This window comes from Ischnura elegans, chromosome X (assembly GCF_921293095.1).
Source record: "Ischnura elegans chromosome X, ioIscEleg1.1, whole genome shotgun sequence".
Classification (NCBI taxonomy): Eukaryota; Metazoa; Arthropoda; class Insecta; order Odonata; family Coenagrionidae; genus Ischnura; species Ischnura elegans.
In genome coordinates this window covers 82,918,692-82,945,182 of record NC_060259.1, presented here as the reverse complement: position 1 = coordinate 82,945,182, position 26,491 = coordinate 82,918,692, and the positions used below count along the sequence as shown (strand labels likewise).

Genomic DNA, 26,491 nt, shown 5'->3' with positions numbered 1-26,491 from the left:
AATTTAGAATTTTTTATGGGCTTAACTCTTGATAGTCACAAATTGAGTGGAGTTTTAAGCTCTCAATTAAAAATTTTCATTTCTCTCTATCGAGACCAAATCTTACTTTCCGCTCTGCTATCTGCCACATGGTTGGTCCGAGAGAATTTTTAGTGAATCCATATCTAAATAATACCCTAATAGCCACCGCTAGGGTGCTTGGATATGGGTTTACCGATCACCTGCATGCTGCATGCTACAGGATGCCTACACTCACACCACACGATCATAAAAATTCTCATAATAACAAAAATAATGCGCGCACATTCATGCAGGAGATGTGAGCTTCCTCCCAGCGTGCATCGGCTCAGGCAACCTGAGACCACAACACAAATACTCAGGGGGATCGGGTTGGTGTGTTGGTTAGAGCGTTGGCTTTTCACCCTGAGAACTTGGTTTCAAATCCGGGTTTGGGTGACAGAGAATGTTCACAGGCTGCCCAATTCGTGCTTCCTCGCCTCGCCGGAATAACTGGTTCGTTGACTACACCAGACTCAGTCGTTTAGGCTGCCTCCAGTGCATTTCCATGCGTTTTTATTTCAGTTATAATTTTGCTCTATAGTCACAGTATGGCAGGAAATTTATATTTTAAGGGGAAGGAATACGGTTGGGAAGGAATGCGAGGTTCTGTGCCTTGCTATTTGTTTTCAGGCTGTAATTCCAGAGACTTATCGATTCCTGCTTGAATGATGTGTGGAGAACATTTTAAGCGCCACACTCCGTCCGTTGGATGAGACGTTAAGCCGTGGTCCCCTTGACGCCTTTCGTTCAGAGCAGGCTAATGCCGACGCCGGGTTTCTCTCCACCCTTCCTTCCATGTTCTTCCTTCATGGCGCAAATGACCTCAGCTATCAGTAATCACCTTCAAAATACTATACAAAGACACTCCTATATAAAGCCGAAACTTAACAGTGGTTATCAAATGATGTTGTATATTCCTACAATTTTAGATATGGATGTGTATATTCGCATTCCACAATCGTTATCCCAACTCCTTATTTTTTGAGTGAAAATAATCGTGCGATTCATGTTTTATTTCGATGTGTGAAAGATCTATGAAGGACTCACAAGCAAGGATATTTGAAAGGGGATCGCGGTTGTGCAAGGATCCATTATTGAACAGGAAAGACTTAATGCGGATATCTTGTTATACAGGGCAGGAAAAACTATCGAAGAGTATCATTAAGAGCGTACGTGTCGAAAACATGAACACAAAGAAGGATTAAATGGTGGGGGTAAGTAAGGGTGAAAAATTATATATATAGGTGCTGTGTAGAGTGGCTTCGGGCTAAATCTGGTGGAATTTTAACATTCTTACCCAACTTTTGTGGCAATTTTCCTCAAATATTTTTATATCACTTTGCTAAGTGAAATCAAGGAAACTTCGTGGAAACTTTGCGGAACTAATAGTTTATTAATATGTAGGTGCAATGTCTTTCTGGTATACCTACCATGGCTTGTGGATTGCATCCATTGACATGGAAATCCAGTAGTATTCCAAAATGATATTTTCTATGCGTATATTATGCGTGTTCTCAATTCCTCAAGATTTACCAGCTCATACCCTCTCATTTTTCTTGCATATAGCCATGCGCAGTGGTCTGAAAATCAAGATTTCGATTTCTGGATTCGCGCCCCGGGTAACGTATTTTCTCATAGATGTTAATGCTTAAGCTTGCGGTTAGAATTTAGGTACATGGAACGCTTTCCAGATTTAATTTACCTGCATTATACTTTGATACCCTGCTCCATATGGCGATATATTCACTGTCACAGTTTTTCCAACTGTAGAGCTAAAGATTGGATCAATGGTTTAAAAAAATCAATACCAAACGATTAACGTTCAAGTTTTCAAGCTGAGTGATTTGCGCTCTGACCTGGGAAACGAAATATTGTTGGCTCGATTTCCGGTCCAGATGATTTTGCTATCTCGTGGAACTAAATGCAAATGCTTTGTGATGAACTCCAGATATAACTTACGTTTTCCATTGCAATGCATGATTTGACTCTTTTCCGGTCTTAGTAATGTCTTCTCGAGCACGCCCCCGTGTGAGTAATTTCAAAGCAGCCTACTTTTTCACGACAATTCGGGTCTATTTGAGCTACAGGTACTCCCTTCCTTACCACCGTCCGTCTTACAACCAAAATTATTTTGAAAAATACGTTTTGAAGTATTCCTAAAATTTCCTCTTAAAAATACCCCTAAAAACCGCAAGCGTATTGTGACTACATGTTCCCATTATGATGTTGTCAGAAGTAATTTTTTCACAATTTTGTTTTTATATATTATTAATAATATCCTGATGGTATTTAAATTCAAGGATCGTGGGTTAAAAGTATGTATGTGTACTTCACAGAGCTAATCTACGTCTGTCAGCACAGCAAAGTTTTAAGATTATTATTTTGACTCATGGATGATTTAATACCTGTGTATGTCACTTCCGACTAGGACAATTCGACCTACTAATATTATAAAATTTGGTGCTTTCCTGGCCCACAGTGTGGATGAATTCTTCTCAGGATTCGCATAAGGTGAGTTGTTCAGTCAGAGCCGATGTTTCAATGGCTAAATATGTCATCGTCTTCAACGCCCAAAGGGCGATGGAAGAGTTAGCCATTGAAACGTCAGCTCTGGCTGAAGAGCTTACCTGGTGGGAATTCCGTGAAGAATTCATTCAAATCCGACATACGACCAAGTATACGGAACGTATCCTGTTAGTAAGTCGAGTAGTGTCCGTACCTACTCATTGCTGAGCCCGGGAACATTTCGCAGTGTTAACTCGCCTACGCTGAGATGTCCTGTTGTTGTGCGCAGGTACTTAATCGTCTCTCTCCTTCTTTTACCCCTGAACAGGCGGAAGAACTCAACTCAATTGTGGGCAATGCATTCCGGATGGCTTACGCGTCTCAGTTGCACCGGCGCCCCGGCAAGCCGCCCCTGGTCACTGCCCCCGGCACGTCGGTGGGGTCGTCTCCGCCGGCCTCCGCCGCCCCCGTTGCCTCCCCGCCCTCGCCCGCTCCCCCCTCCACACTCACGCACCCACTGCCCCCAGCGACGCACCCCGCCGCACCCGGCCCCACAACGCTGCCCCCGGAGAAGAGACGGAACCAGTTCAACCAGGAGAAGCACGGCGGCACCCAGCCCGACCTCAACAACGACACCAACAACAACACCAACGGCGGCAACAATAACAGCAGCGACTCGCTCCAGGGTTGGAGCACGCATCGCTGGATAGCCCCCGGTCAGGCTAGCCGGCCGCTCAACTGGGTACGTGCAAGTTTCTCATTTCCGGTCTTCCTCTGATTCGGTAAGGTCGGGTTAGTGTCCTGTTGACTGTAGCGCTTTCCCATCTAATCGGGCTAGCCGGCCTCTCGTCTAGATACGTGAAAGATTCTCATTTCCATTCTACTTCAGATTTTGGATTCGGTTTTGTTTAATGTTCACCCTATTAGTGCTTTCTCATTCAGTTGACCCGGGTACATATTCCGCCGATTCTCAAATTTATGATTTTGGTCGTATCCGTATTCCACACACTTAATGACCGTGGTAAAGGATCGAAAAAAGGTCCATTTATCCCAACGTCTATATGCCGCAAATGACCAAATTTTATAGTTTAGCTGTTCTACTGATTAAAACTTTACTTAAACTTGAGAGTGAAATGTAATTCTGGTTTTTGGTTTGGCCCGTTATGTCTATCATGTAACTAGAGCAGTATACAAACAGCATTTTGGCAACAAATCAAGATATTTTCTGCCTATGGGTACCAGATATATAATTATATATCTACTTATGATCCAAGAGACGACCTATTGCTGGCATAGCAGCAATATGCGAAGTTTGGACGCTCACAGTCAGGAGAGTCGTTAGGGGTAATGTACGGAATACGGACAGTCGAGGTCAAAGCAGCTTTGGACGCTGTGCGGAAAACAGACGTTCTTACCTACCGAGGCAGGTAAAATGTGCGGAGTACGGATGAGCCGGTGATATTGATGCGTATTATAAATTGAAGCGAGATTCCTCAGGGTTCATACCGGTCAGTGAATGTCAGATAAATAAAAATCGGGCCTGGTAGTCATGGAATCGGAATTAGGTGATCGTCATAGAACATCGCCAAAAGCGTAGCAAAAAGATGTAAATCCTGGCTTAACACGTAAAGTGTTGCTGCGTATAAGGATCGAGATGAGCGTTTTGTTTCCATCCTGGGTGAGCGCAAAAGGTAGTGCCGATATGGTGATACTTAGCTTTATTTCTGCTTCAACTACTGCTTTTGCTTCACTCTTTCTTAATATACCTTTTCTTGGCATGGATTGATGGAGGAAGTCATTAAGAACTAAACGACCCTTAAAACTATGCGGAACTTGAAACTTGGATGTATCCATTCTCTCTCTTTGAGAATAGTGTGATATCCCCCTGGGTCGACCTGAAAAATATTTTCTAACCGATATGCTGATTGAGTCTGTTGTTCCAAAACAAAGAGATTGAAATACCACTTGGTGCCTTTGAAAACAATTTGCAGAAATCTGAAAAAAATATGTGATAACATTCTTAAATATTCTAGCAGAAGACTCTTCGTGGAAACAGAAAATAAGTAAAAACTCAAAGAGGCCCATGGTGGTCATATTTTTACGGGAGTTGGAATATAAGAGGTCCTAGTAAAACTAATATAGCAGTGAACTTTTAAATTCAGCATCCGTAAATTAATCAGGAGAATCAGAGGATTACCCAGAAATAAGGTCCACTACCTGTTGAGAGAGCTGATTTTGGTATTGGGTTATTCGTCCTCTCCTTCAATGTGCCCCCAGGCTCATGCGATAGGTTTTGCACTTTGGCAAACGGCTGGTATTTCTAGCATCATTTCCACCGACCAACAAAAGATAGCTTTGCAGTTGAAAGTTAGTGAATTAACTCTAAAAACGTTTTCACGGTTGAAACAACACACGCTGTATTTTTCCACGCTTCAGTTAATGATAAAAAGCCTTCCAACGAATAAACTGCCTTCTCTGAGCAGATAAAACACAGAAAAGTCTAACGTGGATCCAAATAAAGGAGAGAGTATTTATTGAATCGCTAAGACTCGATCAAAGGTGGCGAGAGCCAAGCATTGTACAAGTGGCTCTTGTGGACCGAATAGACTTGGAACAGCACCGACCAGAATAAAACATTCCAGTTATAAAGGGAACTAGGAATCCTTATAGGCTCATGACGTTTCATCCGCATTAGGAGCTTTATGACTATCTTTCCGATGGTTGAATCTAGAATTTTTCCGGACTTAGGTCAAGTAATCACCTACCCAAGGGCATCCATGACCTCAACACCCTCGGTTTGTATGGGATTACGGATAAAAACGGTGAAATAAAGTGCAAAAAGCCTACATTCATTTTTACAGTCTTATATCAACTCACCAACCTGTCTGTTTGTCTGGTACAAATCTTGTAACTGAAATTTGACTCACTTCCTGTGAAGCAAAAACGCTGAAATTTTGCACACTTTTTCATTTCCGATGACAATACATGAAAATATAACTTTTTCTCTCCAACCCCCCTTTAACCACCCCCCAGTCAACCTATAGCCCCCCAAAACATGTTTTTGATCAAAGAAGTTCCAAATGGTCGATTTTCGTGTTTTGCGACCACAGTAAAAGTTATCCACCATAAAATTTCCCATCGACTCAGCCCTAGCTTGGGGGATTCGTCTTGCTTTACTCGGCGAGACCCCCGCTTTCGAAAATTTTTCAAAGTCCCTCCGTCGTCTCGGGTCCGGCTTCGGACTTGGAAAAATTTCGTCCGAATTCCGTCGTCCCAGGTCCGGACTCTGGACTGAAATTTTTCGGCACTTAGATTTTTTTCGAAAATCGTCAAAAAAATTTTCTTCCCTTCGAGCGCCTGCAGATTCGTAGTAATAAATATAGTGACTTTTTTAATACGTCACTTTTGGTTTTTCGGGGTCACTGAGTTTTTTTGCTTTGTGTCATATATAAACGTTGCTCATCCCCTGTAATCTAAATATAAAGGCTGGTTTTTAAAAAAAAAATTTTTATAAGAGCTTATTCTTTTGAGTACTCAATGCTGATTTCCGACAGTTGAAATCATCGTCGTATCATCAATGACAACGCTCCATTAATAATGGCTAGGATAAAAAACAATAATGAGCCTTGAACTGACTACGATATGTCACAAATTTGGAAGTAACTCAAAGCTAGAAAAGGTAATATACAACAAGGGGGATGAGTTGAGATTGAAGGGTAGGGAAATGCCCGACTTGGGTGGTACCCTTCTCTTAACGAAAGCTTCTCTCGTCTTGAAAACTATACTATACTATAATCGTGCGAAGATTTCAGATCCACGATCAACTAATCAGTGGAGAATACGATAGTTTTGCGCCCATTTTTGTGAGATTCTGCAACATTTCCTTGCATCTACACCCACACCCACACCTTTTTTCGTTTAAAGTAACGACCTGTTTTCTTCAAAGTTTTCTTCCTCCTATTACGTGTAAGTGAATTTCAGCAGTGGAAGTTCGAATTCGGCCTTGGAAAAACAGCTGAGCAGTATAAACTCCTCGGATAAATCGATTTTTTGCCAAGATATTGCATTTTTCCTCTTTATCCTTTGTTTAAACTCATTTCCTGTACAATTTTCAGAAAAAATATAATTTCTCCTCCAAGTAATTTTATTTTAAATTTATCTGGAAAACCTTCAGATTTCAGTTTCCATGCATTTATCGGTTTTAATTGTCCGTAGGTGTGGCACATTTTGAATTTGATGCCTCGCGTGAAGGAAAGGCGAAAAGTGATATGAGGGAGTGAGAAGCCGAGGGGTACAAATGATTTTTTTTATTTCTAAGCAGCGTTAGGTACAGAAATTAGATAAAGAAAACAATCGAGATCAAATTGATATTTAGTAGTGCATTTGATTTTCCACTCGATGTCACCACAGAACAGAGACTAACTCGTATCCGTTGGCCACCAAGCTTTGGAATATTTATTCTATCAATGTCGGTACCAAACTCTGTTTAGGAAAAAAATCGCTAGTACCCCGTGGCTTCTCTTGGCCTTATATAAGGTTAATTTACGTCAGAGGTGTTGACCTCTGTTTCTGCATTCTGATCACCGATTTTTTTTCACGGCTGTGATCACTTGAGCACATTTTTTGGCAGTAATTACATCCGTGATGGGGTGGGGATGCCTTTATGGAGCCTTCTCAATGTCCCAACGAGCGCCTTCCTTCTAACCATGAATCATCAACGCCTTCGCAGCGTGACGGCGCGTTTTTTTCTCCCTTCATGAAAGTTTGGGACTGTTTTTGACTCCATCAATTCCGTCAGATGTTGCGCCAGAGGATTAAGAGTTCGCTTTTTAGAAGAATGCATCCGCCTCTTCGACTGGTTTTTCTTTTTGCTGACAGATTACTCACGTAGAACTTATCCTATCACGTTGGTGCAAAGCGATCGGTATGCTTTACCTCTTTGAGGACCGCATGCCCAAATCTGCCGTTCATTTTCCCCGTCACCATGACGTCTAAGGAAGGAACTGGCTGTCCTTTTCTATTTCCATGGTGAACTGGTCTGTTGAGGTACTGGAGGATTTAAGATACTTCGTGCGTTCCGTGTGGCCAGATTACAGATGTGTCAATAATGTATCTCGGCCAAATGGTGGGTTCTAATGGTAGATTTCTAGTGCTTTCGTCTCAAAGTCTTCTATAAAAATGTTGGCGATCACGGGTGATAAAGGCAATCCATGGCAGCACCTTGAAACGGTTGTCGTTAAAAACAACAAATACGGTTGGAAACCCCAGAAGAAGCTGCCATTCGTTATGCAAATCTTCTTTAAATTTACGGTGTATGCAGTCGAAGCTCAGACCTGCGCTGAAGAAGATAGAGCTGCACTTTTGCAACTGTTTGGGTTGACGGCGAAAGTGCTTAACACTTCTTGATTCGGCACCGTTCACATTTAACTAACCCTAGAGGCCAGTCATTTTTAAAATGTTTGCGGAGAAGCTGCGAGTATACTAATATAGTCACACTACTCGAGAACTTATGCACGATTTTAAATTCACATTTTTGTTATAAACATTTTTTTTATTTTTTCAAGAACGTGAACTTGGTCCAAATAGTCTAAAATAATACCATAGAGGGGAATCACTAATCGCAATGCAAAAAACGTAAAAATACGTGACCAGACCGCTACCTATGGATGTGGAAACACATACTTTTACGTGAGCGGACCATAATATAACAAGCATTTCTACGGGAATTCATTCTCAACGGTAAAGGCCGTTTTACACGGGGCTTGTACTTGAAAAATCTGACGTGTGTACGAAGGCGCAGTCAAAATTGCTTCGTATAAAGCGGTGACTAGCTAGAACACATGCGAGAATGCGTGGACGTGAGATATCAAAATAGCCCCTGTTTTAATTTTGTTCATGCATTCGCGCAATTCCACGCCATTTTATAAATTAATGCTGCTCTAACCTGCGCAATTCCGTGCCCCGTCTAAAACGGCCTTAAGACCTTCAGTTTTACTAGATTTTCTAGTAGAATGACGCAAATAGCCCAACCAGGCTTATGTATTTACCCGTAAATCAAACTTTCCGCCAAAAATACGCTGACAGAAATGTCTTGTAGGCCTTTGGTAAACTTATCAAGTTTCGCTTCATGACTTCGACTGCTTTGTCTGCTGGAGATCGCGATGCATCCTAGGCATCCAGCAACAAGGCAAACTCGCGGCCAATCGGAGCGCGTGCCTCAAAGTTTCCGCAGTACAGAAATTGTGCGTTTTCGACCTAAGCATAATTTGTAATTTTGTTCCTTATTGGCATCAGCTAGCCATCTAGCGATTTGATCGTTGGATTATTCTTCCTCATGGGATAATCCTCTAAAATTGCTGCCACAGAAATAGTTTTCCAGGTTTCGCCAATAGTAGGACCCGCCCGCCTTTGTGACGGTGCGGGATTCCTCGTCCCATCCCTTCCTTCCCTATCCCGTTCCAGGAGGCGTCGTCGGGCTCCTATCGCGGCGGCGCCTCCATCCTTTCTCCTTCCTGTCTTCCCCCTTCTGTGGTGCATAGGTGATAAGCGTATAGCTTTAGACTTCGGCCCAGGAGAGCCCGCCCTAGGGTTTCGAATCCACTGGCATCAGTTAGCCAGGAGAAAAATGTTGTGACACAATTTTTCTCCACCCTATATATCTATCTTCATTCAGCAAGAATTTTCACCAAGTGGAAGACGAATCAATTGGTTTTATTATCCTGTATCTCAAATTTTAACTTTTAATACCTCAGATATAATTTTCAATGCAATAGATACAGGCAAATGCTGTGCTGCGTCTTCTCTGGTCACTTTGGAAATTCCAAGATGATCGCGTAAGTTTGACGCGGATAATCCCTTGCGTATGAAGACTGGTTGGGAGGGAGTTGGATGCATCCTGGGTGTTAGTGACGGAGAATTACGTAAAATTCATTTACTAATAACGCCATTATCTTCAAATTTTTCGTGTTTAAGTTAACACTTGAATGTGTGGAAATGCATCGATAAAGCGATTGTGCAAATATATGGCGAAGGAAGAAGTATTATCGTTTGACAATACAATTGAAATCCATATCCGCCAAATGGAAAAGGTTGCCGACCTCCAGGCACGTAAGGTGTTAGGTATTTTTCTGTTTCACCAGTGGTATACCTATAGGTCAAAATGCAAAAAAAATACCAAAAGAGACATTCAGTCATGCGTGGAAAATGAGACGTATGACGCTGATGCTATTGCCTATAACTGCATATTTTCCCACAATTCGTGGATGTTGCGAAAATTGTTGAGGGAATTTCTGCGGCATATGTATGCATCCAACGGCTAATTAGTATACTTCAATATCAGAACATTATTAGCAATACGTCTATTTCCCAAGGATTTCACTCCGATGCAATTGCAATGAAATCTTTAAAATGCAGGAATTACACTTTGAATATTCATTTTCTTTGGAAAAATCACTATGCAAATTTCTCAAAGCAGTGACACCTGTCTTTTCTACGAAATAAATGCTTCATGTGCATCGCCACATTGCCTCGCAAGACGCCTCCTAAGGCGTCTTCGACACTATCGGCTTACAATAAAAAAAGGTAATAAGATGCCATTTGAAGTGATTTTTATACTGAATCCCCTTATCATTTATTGAATTCCTCCATTATTCGGGAGAACAGTATTTCCCGAGGATTACCCTCTCATACAATTGCAATGAAATGTCTTTAATGCTGGAATTCAAGTTTAAATGTATATTTTCTTTAGAATAATCATTATGCAAAGTTCTAAAAGTAGTGATGCAACTCTATTATACTGTTTCACCAAAATTATAAAAGGCCATAATGCTCAAAAAAAGATCGAAAGATCCACTCAGCCATGCGTGAAAAAATGGGACAGATGACGCCTATTCTGTTCCTAATAACTACATAACATCGTGCAGTTTGTGAATGTTGTGAAAATTGAGGAAAAATTGTTGAGGAAATTTCTGTAGAATATGTGATGGCTCTAAGGTTCAAAGGTGACTCCAGGGTTGTAGAATTATATTCTCTGTTTCGCTGTGAAAAATATCTGTTTTTAATCCTTCAGGCAACATAAGCCGAGCGCGTAATCTCTAGCCAGCTTGAGGTGCAATTCTCTGATTGTCAGACCTTTCGAGGAGAAACACACAAGTAAGAACAGAATAACGTAGAAGGCATTTAAGAAACGGGGAGGAAGACAAATCGCATTTCGCGAAGCACCTATGGGAGAGTGACCACAGGAGCGGATTTTGTTCCGGAAATTCTCCACCTTGAGAAAAAGGGAAGAAGGATGGACTGCTTGGAGGAGTTGGAGATAAGAAAGCACATCAGGAATGGAATTTTAGCAAATGAGAATATTTTTGTCAACCATTCCCCCCTTTTGGAAATTCCCCTGAAGTTGAGTAACTCTCCAACTTCAACGCAATCCTCCCCTACCAACGCGTAATAGCAACCCAATAAACAGCAAAATAACTATAAAAATAACGATTTTTATAGTTATTTTGTTATATATATTGTGTTATAACGAGAAGCTCTGTACCTGAAGATGTCGCCTCTGCGACGAAACCGATCGTCTTAAATAATATGTGTGAAAAAGTACCATATCCTTTTAATTGTTTAAAATGTATTTTCACAAAGTTAAGCCTGAAACAATGGAGTTTCTTCGGGGAGAATCTCATTTAGTCTAAACGAAGAGAGTGGTCCCGCAGCCCTCAAATCAGTCTCACCAATCGAACCAACTTTTAGGTGAACTGAGTGAGTGGACACTTTTCCACCGAGAAATCACTCCTGGATCACATTTTTTGCTTTGCGTCTCTCGGAGGAAACTCGGAGAAGACGGCTTTTTTTTCTCCGAATTAAATTTGCAATTCAAGGGAAAAAATTATGAAGGAGAGGAACTGGGTAATGGGGAGCAGAATTTTGGTAATAACCATTTCCGGGTTTAGAGGATGCGAAAAATGTTGCCTCCTCCGGTATTTCGTTGATTCACTCAAGAAGTTTCGCGTCGCCGGGAAAAAATCGGCAGCGTGAGAAATGGTTCGTTGGCTAGTCGATTATCCGGGCGCTCGAGAGGACTTTACAAATGAACTCGCCGATACTTGGGTCTGGTGAAGGAATTATTATTTTCTACGAAATAATATAAGACACGGTCTCCGGCGTTACTTTGTGTAACTGCTTCATCATAAAATAAAAATACTTTGTTCTATTTTACACTTTATTTTAAATAGTACGACCATGGTTTCTGCACATCATGCTATCATCAGAAACCCGGGTCGTACTATTTAAAATAATGTGTGGAATAGAGTATTTTTATTTTATTTTTATGAAATATTCTATGAAGTGGGAAGTTTTCCCAATGGTAACACAAAATAGGACATAAAAACCTTTTTATATAGACACCTTAAATACATACAGTGCCCAAAATTTTCTAAATTTCTAAAAACCAATTTCTAAATATTATTTCTCTGCATACATCTAAATATGTGTGCAGCTGAATATTTATCACATTAATTGTTAATTAAATAATGCATCGTTCATTGGTAGGTTTACTCGCTACAATTTGCCACCCTGGCTATTCCCCATCCCACGTTAAATCTCCGTTGTCAACTGCGTGCGAGACATTCTTCATTCCATGCCCATCTTGAATGTCTCCAGGATATTTTCTTTGTTCCCCTTATCCTCATATTAATATTATCAGTCTTTTTCATATTTTAAAATTTGTATATTGGAATTGCTAAGTAACGTGTACTTTTTTAATCAATGCTATTGGTATTGGTAACACGCGTTTTTAGTTTCTGTGGCGGAAGGTCTAATATACCTCCTGGCGCTCCTCTCCTCAACTTTAAAACAGCTGGTTACGTCAATTCGTCACAATCATAGGGAAAATTTCCTGTCCATTTCCCTAACTAATTTTACTCTCACGATCCATTGCGAAAACGCATTGACCTTAGTCGCTGAATGAGGAAGATATTTTTGTCGTAAAATATATTCCCCTAGAATCAACATAATTAATAATAATAATTTTATTCTTCATTATAAAAATAATTGAAGCATTCGTACACAATAGAAGGATTTAGACACTATTTTAGACTTTCGCCTCGCTTTAGGATTTAGTCAATTCGTCAAAGTCATCAAGAAAAATTCATGTGAATTTTCCAAACCTATTTGGCCTCTTGAAGTCCAGAAAGCATAGGATTATGACGAAGCATTGCTGGCGGATGCTCTGGACAAATGCAAAGATAAATGCAGGCAAACCATTTGAGGTCATGAATTTTCCAAAACAACCGGCAACTGGGAAAACTAACGGCCAATCGGAGCGCTTGGCTAAAAGTTTCTGATGTTTAAAATCGGTGCGTTTTCGACCCAAACGTCATCTTTAATTTTGGTTCCAACTGGAATCGCTTATCCAGGTTTAAAACGCCGTGGCATAATTTTTCTCTACTCTGAGTATTATAGTTGTGTGCAACGCATGCTAAATTTTAAAATTTATTTCAGTGTTACGAAAAAAATATATCATTTTATCAATGTCAAATGCTTTCTTCAAAGATGCTTCACTGTTTCAACCAATGTAGTACATTCTAAATTTACGCAAAATTTATTTCAGTGTAACAAAGAAAAATATTTTATCATATCAATTTCCAAATGGGTTCCCTAAAGATGCCTCTCTCATTCCACACTGTATTAATTACCCTTTTTTCTCCTTTTCCAGGTGAAACACAACCCACTCCCCTCTTCGCCCCCCCTAGAAATGAACGTTCAAATCGGCGACGCGGAACCGTGTGATCCCCCCACATCCCAAAAGCCCCCAAAACCGAACTCGATCCCGGGACTCCGGCACAAGGGGAGCGAGTTGGCGGCCGAGGGCGGGGACAAGGCCGCCTCCTCGAGCCCTTCCAGCGACGAGAGCAACTCCCCCACGGAGATGAACTCTTACAAGCGGATGACCGAAAAGCCACCGCTCATCAAGAGGCTCGCCATGATGGGCTACGGCTCCAAGAGTGACGACAGTGCCCCCTTGGTGGTCAGGTCGAACACCTCGCCCACGTCTTCGCCCGTGTGCCAGCCGGCGGGCGGCGGTTCGACCCCCGGCAAGGCCCCCGGCCCCAACAAGCGCAGGCCCCTGTCCGGTGGTTACGTGAACGAAGCGGTCAACTCGACGGATGGCGAGGCTGGCACGGAAGTGACGGCCAGGAAGGCGAAAACTGTGTCTGATAATAGGAATATTACCTCTAGGAATAGTAAAACGGAACCAAAAAGGTAAGGCGCTCCGTTTTTTTTCTAGTTTTTTCTTGTTTTATGTGCTTGTAATGTAAGCACTGCAGGAACAAGTGACTTTGTACGCAGTCACGCGCATGGGTGCAAAGTTATATACACCAATGGACGAAGTTCGCCATGAAATAATATATGAATTAGCCGGGATTCGAACCCGGATCTCCCGATTGCCGGTCAGGTGTGTTAGCCAGTTACACACCTGACCGGCAATCGGGAGACCCGGATTCGAATCCCGGCTAAGTCATATATTTTTTCATGGCGAACTTCATCCGTTGGTGTATACAAGCATTAAATGCTGGTGGTCAGAGAAGCCGTAGCTATAAACCAATTTTGTAGTGTGAGTTTTGATGACTATACATCGTTTCCCTTACTCCTTGAAAATGATACGTAAACATTGGTTAATGATGCTTGCCCGTGATTAGTGGTGCAAAAAGGCTGCGGTCAAAATTGATTTTTAATCGAATGGAGAAGCTAGACTTTTCAACAAAAATTAAATTTGAACCAAAAGATCGATTAATTGAAAAAATTGAGTCTTTTAATAAATACATTTAGTATTGAAACATGTTTATTATGCACTCGAAACATTTTATACACATTTTACAATTGGAAAAAGTCCCAAAAAGCCAACTTAGAATACATGCGTGAATTGTTAGTAGCAAAAATTTTCAAATGCACAAACACTGAAGTTATGGGATCAGGGCTTGGAGCCATTAACTAAAATTTTTAGGTAACATCGGCTGTATGCGATTCTTTACTAATAATCGAAGGCGTGCTTTCCAATTTTACTGGCCTTAAAGAAAGGTCTTTCGCGAAGCGGGACGGATGATGTTATCATAGGTTGGTAGTGGCGCTGCTGAAATCAAACGAAATAGTCAAGATCGAAGTTGAAAATTCGAGTTTACATCGAAACTCGACGATCAAGGCTTGATCTCGAATTCCTCAATATTTGGCATTTAAAACTCGGTTTCCGATTTTAATCGAAATCGATTTTTCCGTCTTTACACGTTTTTTTTGTTACCAAGAGAAATTTTGCCAGTTTGTTTCTCTATCGATGCACAGTTTGTTCCACATCGCACCCGCAGCAACTCTTTGTGTTTCACCAATGCTCCCCGCTCACTTTTATTCAGTCTTCAATCCGCCCTTGCCTTCTCATTCGCTAGAGATCTTTTCTTTATTATCCTTCTTGAATTTTGGGATGAGCGGTTGTGCATGAACATGTCAATAGGACAGAACTCCAATGATGTCAACAATTTGCGAAAAGTGGGCAGAAATTTTAGCGTTTTTTAGTTTCAAATATTTATTATTAAAATAAGACATTGCAATATTTCCACTGAGTTTTGTTATTACGCAACGCGTTTCGTCGTTACAAACTACATTATCAAGTGCAACAAGTCTTAAAGAGTTCCTCCTTATATATGTCTTGGTGCTTGAAGCTAGGTGTTAAGGTGGAGGGTGGGGTTTGGGTGACGAGAAGTGAGGATATTGAAGACTGTGGGGGAGAAGGGTCGTTTTTTTGGGTCTCGGAAGAGGAGCAGGGAGGAGGAAAGAAAGGTTCCAGGATGGGTGAGGGTACCACGCACGCCTTCACTGCCTTCTTTCGCGTTGTGGTCATCCGGATGGAGTCCTCGTCCAGACGATCTTCTGGTACACTTGATAATGTTGTTTGTAACGACGAATCGCGTTGTGTAATAATAAAACTCAGTGTAAATATTGCAATGTCTTATTTTAAAAATATTAAGAACTTCCACCATATCGTGCCCAACATCATACAAGATATTTAAATACTTATATTATGAGTTATTTTATAGATGAGGGGTGAGGAGCCATGTGATTTTTTTCTTAACCCTCTATGCCCCAGGGTGACTTTGAGGTAACATACCGCATTTATGCACTTTTTGTTATTTTTTCATTTCTTGGCCTCTGTATACCATTGTGACTTCAAAGTAACATTTAGCCTACCCAATCCCCTCTCATGTATGACTTTTAGTTTGTTTTTTCCCCTCCTGAGGGCGTTCTCTGTCAGTTCTCTGCACATGCACATGTAAAAAATTGGGGCATAGAGGGATAAACAGAGTTAGGTACAGAAATTAGGTTAAGACAACAAACTAGATCGACTAGATATTTCATGGAGCATTTCACTTTCCACTTGATGTCAGCACAGAACAGAGACTCACTTGTAACCCTTGGTCGCCAAGTTTTTGTGAATTTCTTCATTGAAATTCTGTACCTATCTCAGCTGAGAAAATATTACTTGTGCCCCATGGCTTCTCACCCCCTCACATTATAAGTTTTTTCTATTTTCTATATTATACCGCGCTAGCCTCAATAGGGGGGTGTTTACTGGAGAATGCAGTCTATTTAAATCTCTTGCGTTTTAATGTCAAGGATTTCATCAGAGTCAGCCATCTTGCTTTTCTTTATTTATCCATTAGATTCGGGTAACATTTTAGTGTCTCTCATACAACCTTAGAATGGTGGTGGAGAAACTGCCAAAACATTGCATAAAGACGAAGTCGCCTGTATTGACTCTCAAGAGATATATTTATATTACAGTGGAACTTGGTTATAACGGCATCGGCTGTAACGCCAACTCGGGTTTAACGTCACATTTTATACAGACCAGCCAAAATTAAACATTTTATGTTGTACGAAAACCCGTTTATATCGTCAACAAATATTGCGACGCTCGGGATTTAGCGTCAAAAATTTTGCGGTTCTTAGGTTGCAAAAGTGGTAGTGTGATTGTATTATGTCCCAAAGTTCATAGAAACCATGTGTATAAACATCAAAAGCAAAAACAGGTCACAAGCTGGACGTTGAGCTGGTGACGGGATGCAACTCTTTTGTTTAATTGGTGTCTGGAGAGAGCGGGGGCTGTCCCGCATACCTGGGTCTTATCCCTTCCCACCCCTACATTCTATTAGGTCACTGACACAGGCACACTGTATTGTATTGTTTGTTTCGTTAGTTACGGTAGATCATCAGTCACATCACTACCTACCTCCGTGTGAGCATCGCGTATGTTGACAGTTGTTTTATACGTCGTTAGTTGTGTTTTGTTTGTGCAATGTCAAGTTGTGGTGTCACTCAGATTTAAGCCAGCTTTTTTATAACGTCACTCGGATATAACGTTAAAAATCTTCTGGCCCCTTAGATGACGTTATAACCAAGTTCCACTGTATGAGGCAACTGCTGAAATGAAGGCCACGTTAGTCTCTCCGTTGATTCTTAGAAATAAGGTGGGCATAATTGCGTTGTAATGCGGACGTTCGTGCATTATGGAAGCCTAGTTTCATTACAGGCGGAGAGTAGCAGAGAGGTAGCTGAGTACCCAGCTAGCAGGTAGCGCTTGGCTTAATTAAGGATTATTAGTATCCTATCAAACGAAGGAAGCTTTCCGACCATAGGCAATCTTATTAAGTGATTATTAATAGATGTTTCCCTGAGCTCTGTGGCACATGCATGCATTGGTAATCTCAGGCGATGTAAAACTCCTGACTACTCGTATAGCATCTGGGCCCCGGTGACATCATGTGGAGTGGCATCGCATGGGCTCCAATCTAGCCTTTTTCAAATGAGGTTGAAATTGACCATTAACATTCGTCTAAACTAGGATTTCTAAAACCAAATAATTTGTATATTATGAATACACTAATGGTGGGTAACGAATTGAAATCCATGCCTTTCGTTTTCTTTGATGAAGTAAACTACCCTATTGTATTTTTTCTGTGGAAAAAACACAGTACACAATTATTTATACTATTTTGCAATGTATTCGATTTATCTGATGCTATTTTGCATTGAATTTGCGCGAATTCTTCAGAATAATTATTATTACCTTTGGCTCAGCTCTTAACCAGTGCCTCCTGAATCCATTTTTAGGCGTTCAACCCCTTTGAATAACTTGCACTTGGCTGAAAAAGCTTAACGCAGGTTGGTCCATTTATGACCCCTCATATTAACCCCTGTTAAAGAATGCCCTAATCTCAAACACTAAATTTCCCCCGCAGTCAACCATGTATGTACTGTCAAGTCAGGACTTTTGCAATACGTGAAGTAGTACCTTGCAAAAAATTGTGAGCGTGAATCCAGAATAACAAATCGCTATGAAAACAATAAAATTAATTTCATAGACGGAAAAAACATTCCTACGAGTTGATAACCGATCCTTGCCTGTATGTCAGCTTGTGCACACTGCATCGCGTTGAATGAAATAAATTACACCTCAATTAAACAAACGTGTGACCATTGTGGTATGAACATTTGATTAAAATCTTCCTATCTGTGTGTATTCATTTCAAAATAAATACTCCAAAAACCGTTTTGCCAAGCAACGCTTTGCGCGATTTATGCACAAATTTATTTTTTCGAATGTTCTTGTTAAAAGTGATTTTCCCTCATTATAATCCATTTTATTCTCCTCTAAATTGTCTTATAGCCATGGATTATGACTATTTTCACGACTAAGACTGTTCTCATCACCTTAAATGAAAATAAAAATGATTAAATGCCATTTCCTAATATTTTTAACTTTAATAAATGAAAGTTTTTATAATAATTTTCTCATATACCTTATATCAGAATAGGCCGAAACTTACATATTATGCTGTAGACCTTGCCTTTTATAACTTAAATATATGAAAGCTTTTATAATCAATTTTCTCATTTACTTCATATCAGAGTTGGCGAAGACTTTCATTGTATGCTGTAGACCTTGCTTTTTATTTAATGAAATTTAATAGTATTTGTATTTAAAACTTTTAGTGTATAATCCTTTTTTACTTGATATAATATTGTCTTTAAAATATTTCTTTGAAAAGCTGAACAAATTTCTAGCCCTTTAGCTGTTTTTCTCCATTACCAGGCTATATGCTTGGTGCACAACCATTTTCACTCAGTTTCAAAAATATGTTTTCGGCCTCAGCTCGGATTCCAAGATCTATTTTTTCATCTATGCGGAAAATTCAAGTTCATTTTGTATAAAACTAACCATGGTATCCTGATTATTAATTAGATATTTTTCGCTTTTCATGTAGGTGAGCATTAATTACGTTAACCCTAATGATATTAATGAACGTTTTCCAAAAATTGTATCGCAAAATTTCCCTGCTCTATCAAGACCTTTCCACTAAGGTTACATAACCTCGCTGTCGCTTAGGTATGGCGAGGGAGAAATAACTTTGGGGTGAATTTTTACCCTTGACCCTTTAATGAGTTAACCCTTGGAGGTGGGAAGAGTAAATGACCGCTTGAGGGAGGTTTTTGGGAGTTGAATGCGGTGCAACACTTACTTAGGTGCGAGGCCAATTTGACTTGTCACCGTCGCCCATCCCCCCAAGTCCTACCAAGTGCTTAGAGTGCTTGCAAGAGTAAATGCACCAGTGCGTCCAAAGCGACTCAAGAGCCGCGAATATTTTAAGGAATCCTCACAAGACTCTTCAACGCACTTGAATGCGCGTTTGAAGTCGACTCCAGCTGTTCACTTCCAAGGAGATTGGACCTGTTGCGTAGTGCTCATGACGGAAGTGTCTGGAGTTTTCGATGCAGTCTCTTCTTAAGGCGTGCTAATGCTTAGCGTATTTTATCTTGTTTCCAAGATATAAGCGACAGCTATAGACTAGCCAGCAGTATCACTCTCTAAGGCAAATCAAGGGAAACAATTCGTCGCTAGAAAATTAAATTAAGAGGGCGCATCACTCACACTGGACTGGCCTTTATTTCGAACACACTCTTGCGCGCCCATTTTCTAATTATTAGTAATTATATTGGGATACATAAATTAAGACCTGGGATATATTTTACTGTTTCTTAATCATAGAAATATTTTCTCAGTTGTGTTTTCCTGTGAAATAATGTATTTTGAGGGAAGCCTGGAATATTATTCTTGAGATCCAATTGGTTAAATACCTTTTTTATATTAATATTTTAACTGTCACGACTCAGTCAGCTACAAAAGAAAACGAGTCAGCTACAGGAGAAAATTTACTAATTTTAACAGTATATGATAATGATTAAACCGTTGATATCAGCTTCTCCCTTCTCAGTCGGAAAAATCAGGGCGAAGGAGATTACAATTTCTCTATTGAGGATAGGGCAGTCAACACTAACGCATTCCTACCCTTAAACCGAAGAAAAAAAGCCCCCTCTCGCTGTGAAAATCGCGATTTTCCCCTTAACGTGGAGCTTATCCTGACTGAATGTGAGGATTATCGGACGTTACGCTATACTTTTATTCTAGCTGGTAAAAAATGAAATATTAAAACCCTGAATATCTTGATTCACTCATAAAATCTTTTCATTTCATTTGATTTTTTAGAAAACTTTAATGTTATATTATATCTAGATTAATTTTTATTAGACAAACCTTATTCAGAAATTTTAAGTGAGGTGCAATGTGTTCTGTGCTGTCAATACTCCGTACAACAAAATACTACTACTATTACAAAAGTAAATGCATATATATGTGCATGCAATGGATTTCCCAGTCATGCCGCATTTTTAACCTCCGATTTCTGGATTTTTCCGTCTACCACAGCACCATTGTCCATGTTCTTTTTTAACCATGTGTTCCTATCCCTATCTTCCCAACCCTATTGATTTATTTGCATGTTTGCGCTTACGGCGTCGTGTGAATGAATGAAGTAGTGTATATAATATAGCATGTAAGTAGTATGTAAGTATATGTTTAAGTAGTATGTAAATATATACTGCTTTATTTATATTCAATGTTCTCAGCTCACTTCTCAAATATCGCAAAACTATTACTACGGAGGTAGAGGTATTTATATTATTTCAAGTTACACTTCAAGAAAAATAAAAGGATGAACAATATGGCAATTGGGGGTGCCGTTCGGTATGCTTTCATACTTTCGAATATGACTTTGCATATCTTCATTATGTAATGGGGCAGTATCAAAATACGGTCCAGCCCTTCATAAACAGATGAGTTCCTTAAGATGACCGTGGATAAATTAGGTTAGCAGAGCATTAAGAATCGCAAATCCACGTGAGCACTCAAGCAGGAGTTGCACGCCGCGTAGTGCAGATTGAAATGGCATGCGGCCGTGCAATGAATAACGAGGGTGGAATGATTTTTGCTGCTCTGCGTAATAGGGTGGTTTCCTATTATATTTTTATTACCTAAAGCGAAAGATTATTACTCTTGGAGTATGCATTTCACGCTGTTAGATTTTTAAATGACGATATCTATTTTTCGCGATTAAATGAAAAGTGAAAATTTTCAAGCGCGCGAAAACGCGAAGGCTAAGTATGAATGATGGGAAAAGCCCGTGTGACGTCATTCTGATTCCCGCTGTCGCCATGTGAGGTGACCTTGGGGCGAGAATATGTGTGCCATTGCAATATAGGCTGCTAGAAGGTAGCAGAGTACCCTGCTAGCAGGTAGCGCATGGCTTAAATAAGGATTATTAATATCCTATCAAACGAAGGAAACGTTCCCACCACTGGCATTTTAAAAAGTGGTCATTAAGAAAAGTGTCCCTGAGCTCTGTGCTTCACGCATGCATTGGTAATCTCAGACGATGTAAAACTCTTATCTACCCGTATAGAAAATAGGTCCCTGTGACGTCACGTGGAGTGTAATCGCATGGGCACCAATCAGGCCTTTTTCAAATGAGGTTAAAATTGAGCATTAACATTCGCCTAAACTGGGATTTCTAAAACCAAATAATTTGTATATTATGAATACACTAATGGTGGGTAACGAATCGCAATCAATGCTTTTCGTTTTCTTTGGTGAAGGGAACTACCCTATTAGTTCCCTTATTCCCGCTTTTTCTCTAATGTATAATCATGGCCAAAGTCGTAGGTCCTGAAATATTTTGAGCGCTCGAAAAATATTCATTCCCGACACATAATATTGATAAATTGTTGTCGGGTTTGCAACCGGGCAAATGACTAGGTATTGCCGAAATTCAGGAATTACTTTTCGAGTCTTTTTCGAGTCTTCTAATGTCTACTGAGGACGGTGCTTATTCATGACGCCGTGACCCTCCTCATTCTAAAAGATTGTCGAAAGGTATGCTAGAATAATCAGTTTTACTTTTCTGTTTTTTTCTGAAATTTAGTCTATAAATATTGAAAGAGCCAGGAATAAGCTAAATGTTTGCTTATATTCTTGTAGCGTCAGAGGTGATATTAAAACTAGAGGCGCTAACCCTAGTATGGCTTACAAAAATATTCCTCTCTCCTATGTTTTCTTCTTCTTTGAAGCAAAAAATTGATCGGGAACCTTTGTAGGAAAAAACGAAAACTTTTTCGGATGCATAAAAAGTAGTGCCATTATAGCCAACGTTGCGGTGGCCTAGTTGTCAATGGCCTTCAGGGGAGGATAAGAATCATCGTCGAAACGTCGGCAATGATGGAGAGGCTAACCCGTATGCAAACCTGGCAACATTTCATCAACATTAATTCTAGCTGAATTTTTCGTTCATTCATTTCAGTAGAAGCCTTTTACGTTTATTAAGGATGTATTCAACGTTATATCATTCGATTTATTTAAATCCATGACAAAAAGACCATGGAAAGCCATTAATATACGAGAAGTGAGAATGACTTTTTAAGGAAAATAGCGTTAAAAATGATGAAATTCAGGCTAAGTCGACCCGAAGATTATCTTCATAGCATATTCAAGGAATTAATTGCGTCAATCAGAGGATAAAAGTAAACTAATATTATGAAAAATGATGAATTGAGCGTAAATAATTTGGGGTAATTTGGTGAAATTAAAATTATTTTATGAAGGAATTTTCCAGAAAAACGGCATAAAAATAACGAGAAAAAGGATTCATATGCATGGAGCCATTATCCAAACTACATCAAAGCCCATATTTCGTCTCAGTTCTTTGTTTGTCCTCAATTTTTTCTTCGATCCAAGAATTTCTTCGATCCGATCTTAAAAGGGGCTGACCATCGGCCTGCAATGCTTAGTACTTCCTCGTAATGCCTTGCTTAAAATTTGTTCATGGCGTATGGTTAACAAAATTGCTAATCGACTAAAATGTCAGTTTTATGTGACCCAAAAGGTTAGAGACATGTTCAACTAATCGTTGTAGCGTTTATCTGCAGGTCAAGGAATCCTTTGGTGGTGGAATAGTTTGATAAAATGGCTACTATCATTCTATAATCAGTTGGAAGCTATGGATTGCTTATAAATCATTCAGTGAAAACATAGATAAATTCAAATGTCTTTTTATAATTTAGCATAAAAATTGTTGCCAAATCAAAGCAATTAATTCAGTTTCATTGTTTTCGCAGTGCAGTTTGATGGTCACATGAGTGTGTGCATCTTCATCTTCATGTACTCCAAAAGCCGCCTCAATAAGCGTGTGGCGAGGGGTAATAATAATAATAATAATAATAATACGTCTTTATTTGGCGAGATTGGGACTAGAAAGTCCCATCTTCCATCTAACCCCTCGTCAAACATTAAATATATGCAGTTAAATACATTGTCCAGTTGCTCATGAAATTACATGCAGAGAAATTACATAAAAATAAGTGGAAGTTCCATTTTCAATCAACAATTAGCATTATAATTTAACAAAGTTACTATTGACCAAGTGTAAAAAGATGTTAGTGAACGTGGGAAAAACCTAAGGATATTGACTGTCGTCCTTATTGGAAAAAACCCACTGCAGGAAAACGCCCACACAAGAAGGGGGGCGTGAAAAACCTGCGAAAACCTACTGAGAAAGCTAATGTAAACCTGAGTATACAAATACAATGAATTACATGGAAAATTTCACCCAGTACCTGTAAAGAAAAGGAAAATTAGATGAAGCCGGATGAGATAATTGATGAATCTTTCGTATTGTTCCCGTGATGTTACATGTCTCGCTGTTGTTCTCGAAGAAGTTTTACGTGTAGTGCCTTTTTGAAGGAGGCGAGTGATGATGATTTACGTAGTGGTAGGTCAATATTGTTCCATTCGCGGCATGCAGTAACAATGAATGATTTATTGAATCTGACTGTCCGGTGGTGAGGTATAACGAGTTTTTCATTTCCCCTCGTATTTGAGTCGTGTATTCTACTAAGTGTTTGAAATTCGTCTCTGAGGTACGCTGGTGTATTTGTCTGTAAGATTTGATAGAGAAGACAAAGGATATGCATCCGGCGTCGAGAACTAGGCTTTAACCATTTGAGATCGTTAATATGATTGGTGGTATGATCTGATATTTGTAAATTAAATATGAACCTAATGCAGGCGTTGAAGGAGCGGTGAAGTTTATTCGACAGCACCTGAGATATGTCTTGAAAGGCAACATCGGCATAATCAAAATGGGGAAGTATTAATGTTGAAATTAATTGCTTCTTTAAGGAGAGAGGAATAATGTTTCTGAAACGTATTAATCGAAATAATGACTTATTCACTGCTTTACATATCTTAGTTATATGAGATGACCAAGACAGACTTTCATCAATGATCAATCCTAGATTAATAACTTCGTCGCAGTACTTAATGGGAGAATCGGAGATGTGTAGTTGCGGTAATTGATCTCTGTCGATTGACTTGAGTATTTTAGGATATCCAATTATAATAGCTTGGGACTTACTAGGGTTTATGCTTAGAAAGTTGGATTTGCTCCAATTGTTGATATTTTCTAGGTCATTATTTAGATTACATATTCCATTGAACAGGCTTTTAACATTTGAATTTAGGTACACTTGGAGATCGGCAGCATAAAGATGATATTTAGAATGATTTATCACTGAAGGGCAATCATTAATGTACAGAGAGAATAGCAGAGGTCCTAGAATAGAGCCTTGGGGCGCACCTCTTGTGGTTTCGATCCACCTTGAGCAGAAATCATTTGTAATCACTCGCTGATGCCGGCCTGTTAAGTATGATGTTATCCAATGGACTACCGTAGGGGAAAAACCCATGCCTCTCATTTTTGCTGCTAGGATATCTTTGTCTAAGGAATGGGGTGTTAGGTCACCTGACAGCTATCTTATACACCGACGAGAACTAATCATTGATGGGAAACGCTTTTCACTTAAAGGGGAGTCTCCACTTCAGAAATACGGATGGCTTTTGAGAGATGAAAGCTTTCGAGTATTTGAAGTTTTGCGATGAATAGACCATCATTATGGAATCATGGAACCCTGTAAAAATATATGCTAACAGTAGCTTTATTTCGTGTGAATACAAATATTTTCGAACATATTCGAGGTAGTTCGAAAAAAAGTGTACCCACATGTAAATATTGCCTTCTAATTAGGCCCCATTTTATTATTTTGGTTACTCATGGACCTACGGCGGCATTATCCTCATTTTAAATTCTCTCTAATGAATGTTCATTGCTGAAATCAATTGTTATTCATTCTCATTCTTGCTGAAAATATGGCTGTGAGCACGATACTGTAATTTCACGTGCGAGTCCAGAATATTTAACCTTAGGTGAGTTATAACAATGTTATGTCTAGCTATTATTAGGGGAAGAATTCCGAATTAAGGTAATAGAGTATAATATTTGAAGTTATGCTATGAATCATAAAGAGGTGAAATAATTAAGTTATTAATGTAAAATTCAATGTATTGTCAAGTGATGGTTTACTTTGAACGTAATCGAATAAATAAATTAGTGGCTATGGTTTCCTCAAATTTAGTAATTCCTATTAATTTTTGTTGCATCGTAAATGTTCGTCCATTACATTGCTGTTCTACTGCTTTCTTCGTAATCGAATTCATTTTAATCGCGTGATTTATAATATGGAGAGTATTAATTGGGAATAAATTGCTAAACCACAATGTACATGACCGCTTTGCCTAGAGGAAGCTTTATGAATGCGGGTGCCTATATTTTTTTGTAATTGTAATCATGAGTCAACAATCCTATGATTAAAATTCACTAACTCAAAAAAATTGCTTACAAAAATAACAGAGATGAAAAAAGTAATTTTGCTAATTACTTAATATGCAACTGCCATAGGAGCGATATTAAAATTAATATTTTTAAATTTTGCAATAACCGCCGCGAATTGGACTCTAAGAGAGCAGTTAGAAATTTTAAAAATTATTTAAAGTCAGGACAGTACTCTGGTAAATGAATATCTTGACCCATCCTTTTCCCCTATTCTGGCGTCCGTTTTGAAATCCATCAGGTAATTAGGGAACAATAATGAGATAAACAGTTCATAATTTGCGCTTGAAGATGATGATAATTCATATAGAAACGCGTGTCGCGCTATGTAAAAAAGAAGTGGTATAAGTAATGGTGTAAGATCCTAGAAAACTTTTAATCCTAGGATTGGTTTGACGCAGCTCTCCATTCCGCTCTCCTACCTGCGAGCCTTTTAATAGCGACGTATTTCCTCTCTTTCACATTCTTCATAGCCTGTCCAATATAAAGGCCTGGTTACACGGTACATTAACACGTACAAGTTCATGTACGTTTGCGTGAATGATTTTGGTGGACCGGAACGGAACATGTACGAATGCATGAACCAAATTAGAACAGGTTCTATTTTCCGTTCATGCATTCGCACAAGTTGGGTGGTTACATGGTACATTTTCGTGTTCATTCACGCGTTCATACATTTATACATTAACCCGCACGTGTTAATGTATCGTGTAACCGGCCTTAACTCATTCAGGGCCGTCCCTTGCCCTTCTTCTGCCCTCCATCTGTCC

At 39.5% G+C, this 26,491-nt stretch overlaps 1 protein-coding gene across 1 annotated transcript in view; it reads left to right on the top strand.

Annotated features, from left to right (window-relative positions):
* Positions 1-26,491, top strand: part of LOC124170803 (tensin-1-like) — a 366,656-nt gene that overhangs the window by 322,383 nt on the left and 17,782 nt on the right. The window contains exons 6-7 of the mRNA XM_046549768.1: positions 2,894-3,307; positions 13,274-13,821. Coding sequence (XP_046405724.1) covers positions 2,894-3,307; positions 13,274-13,821 — 962 coding nt within the window. The remainder of the gene's footprint in view (positions 1-2,893; positions 3,308-13,273; positions 13,822-26,491) is intronic.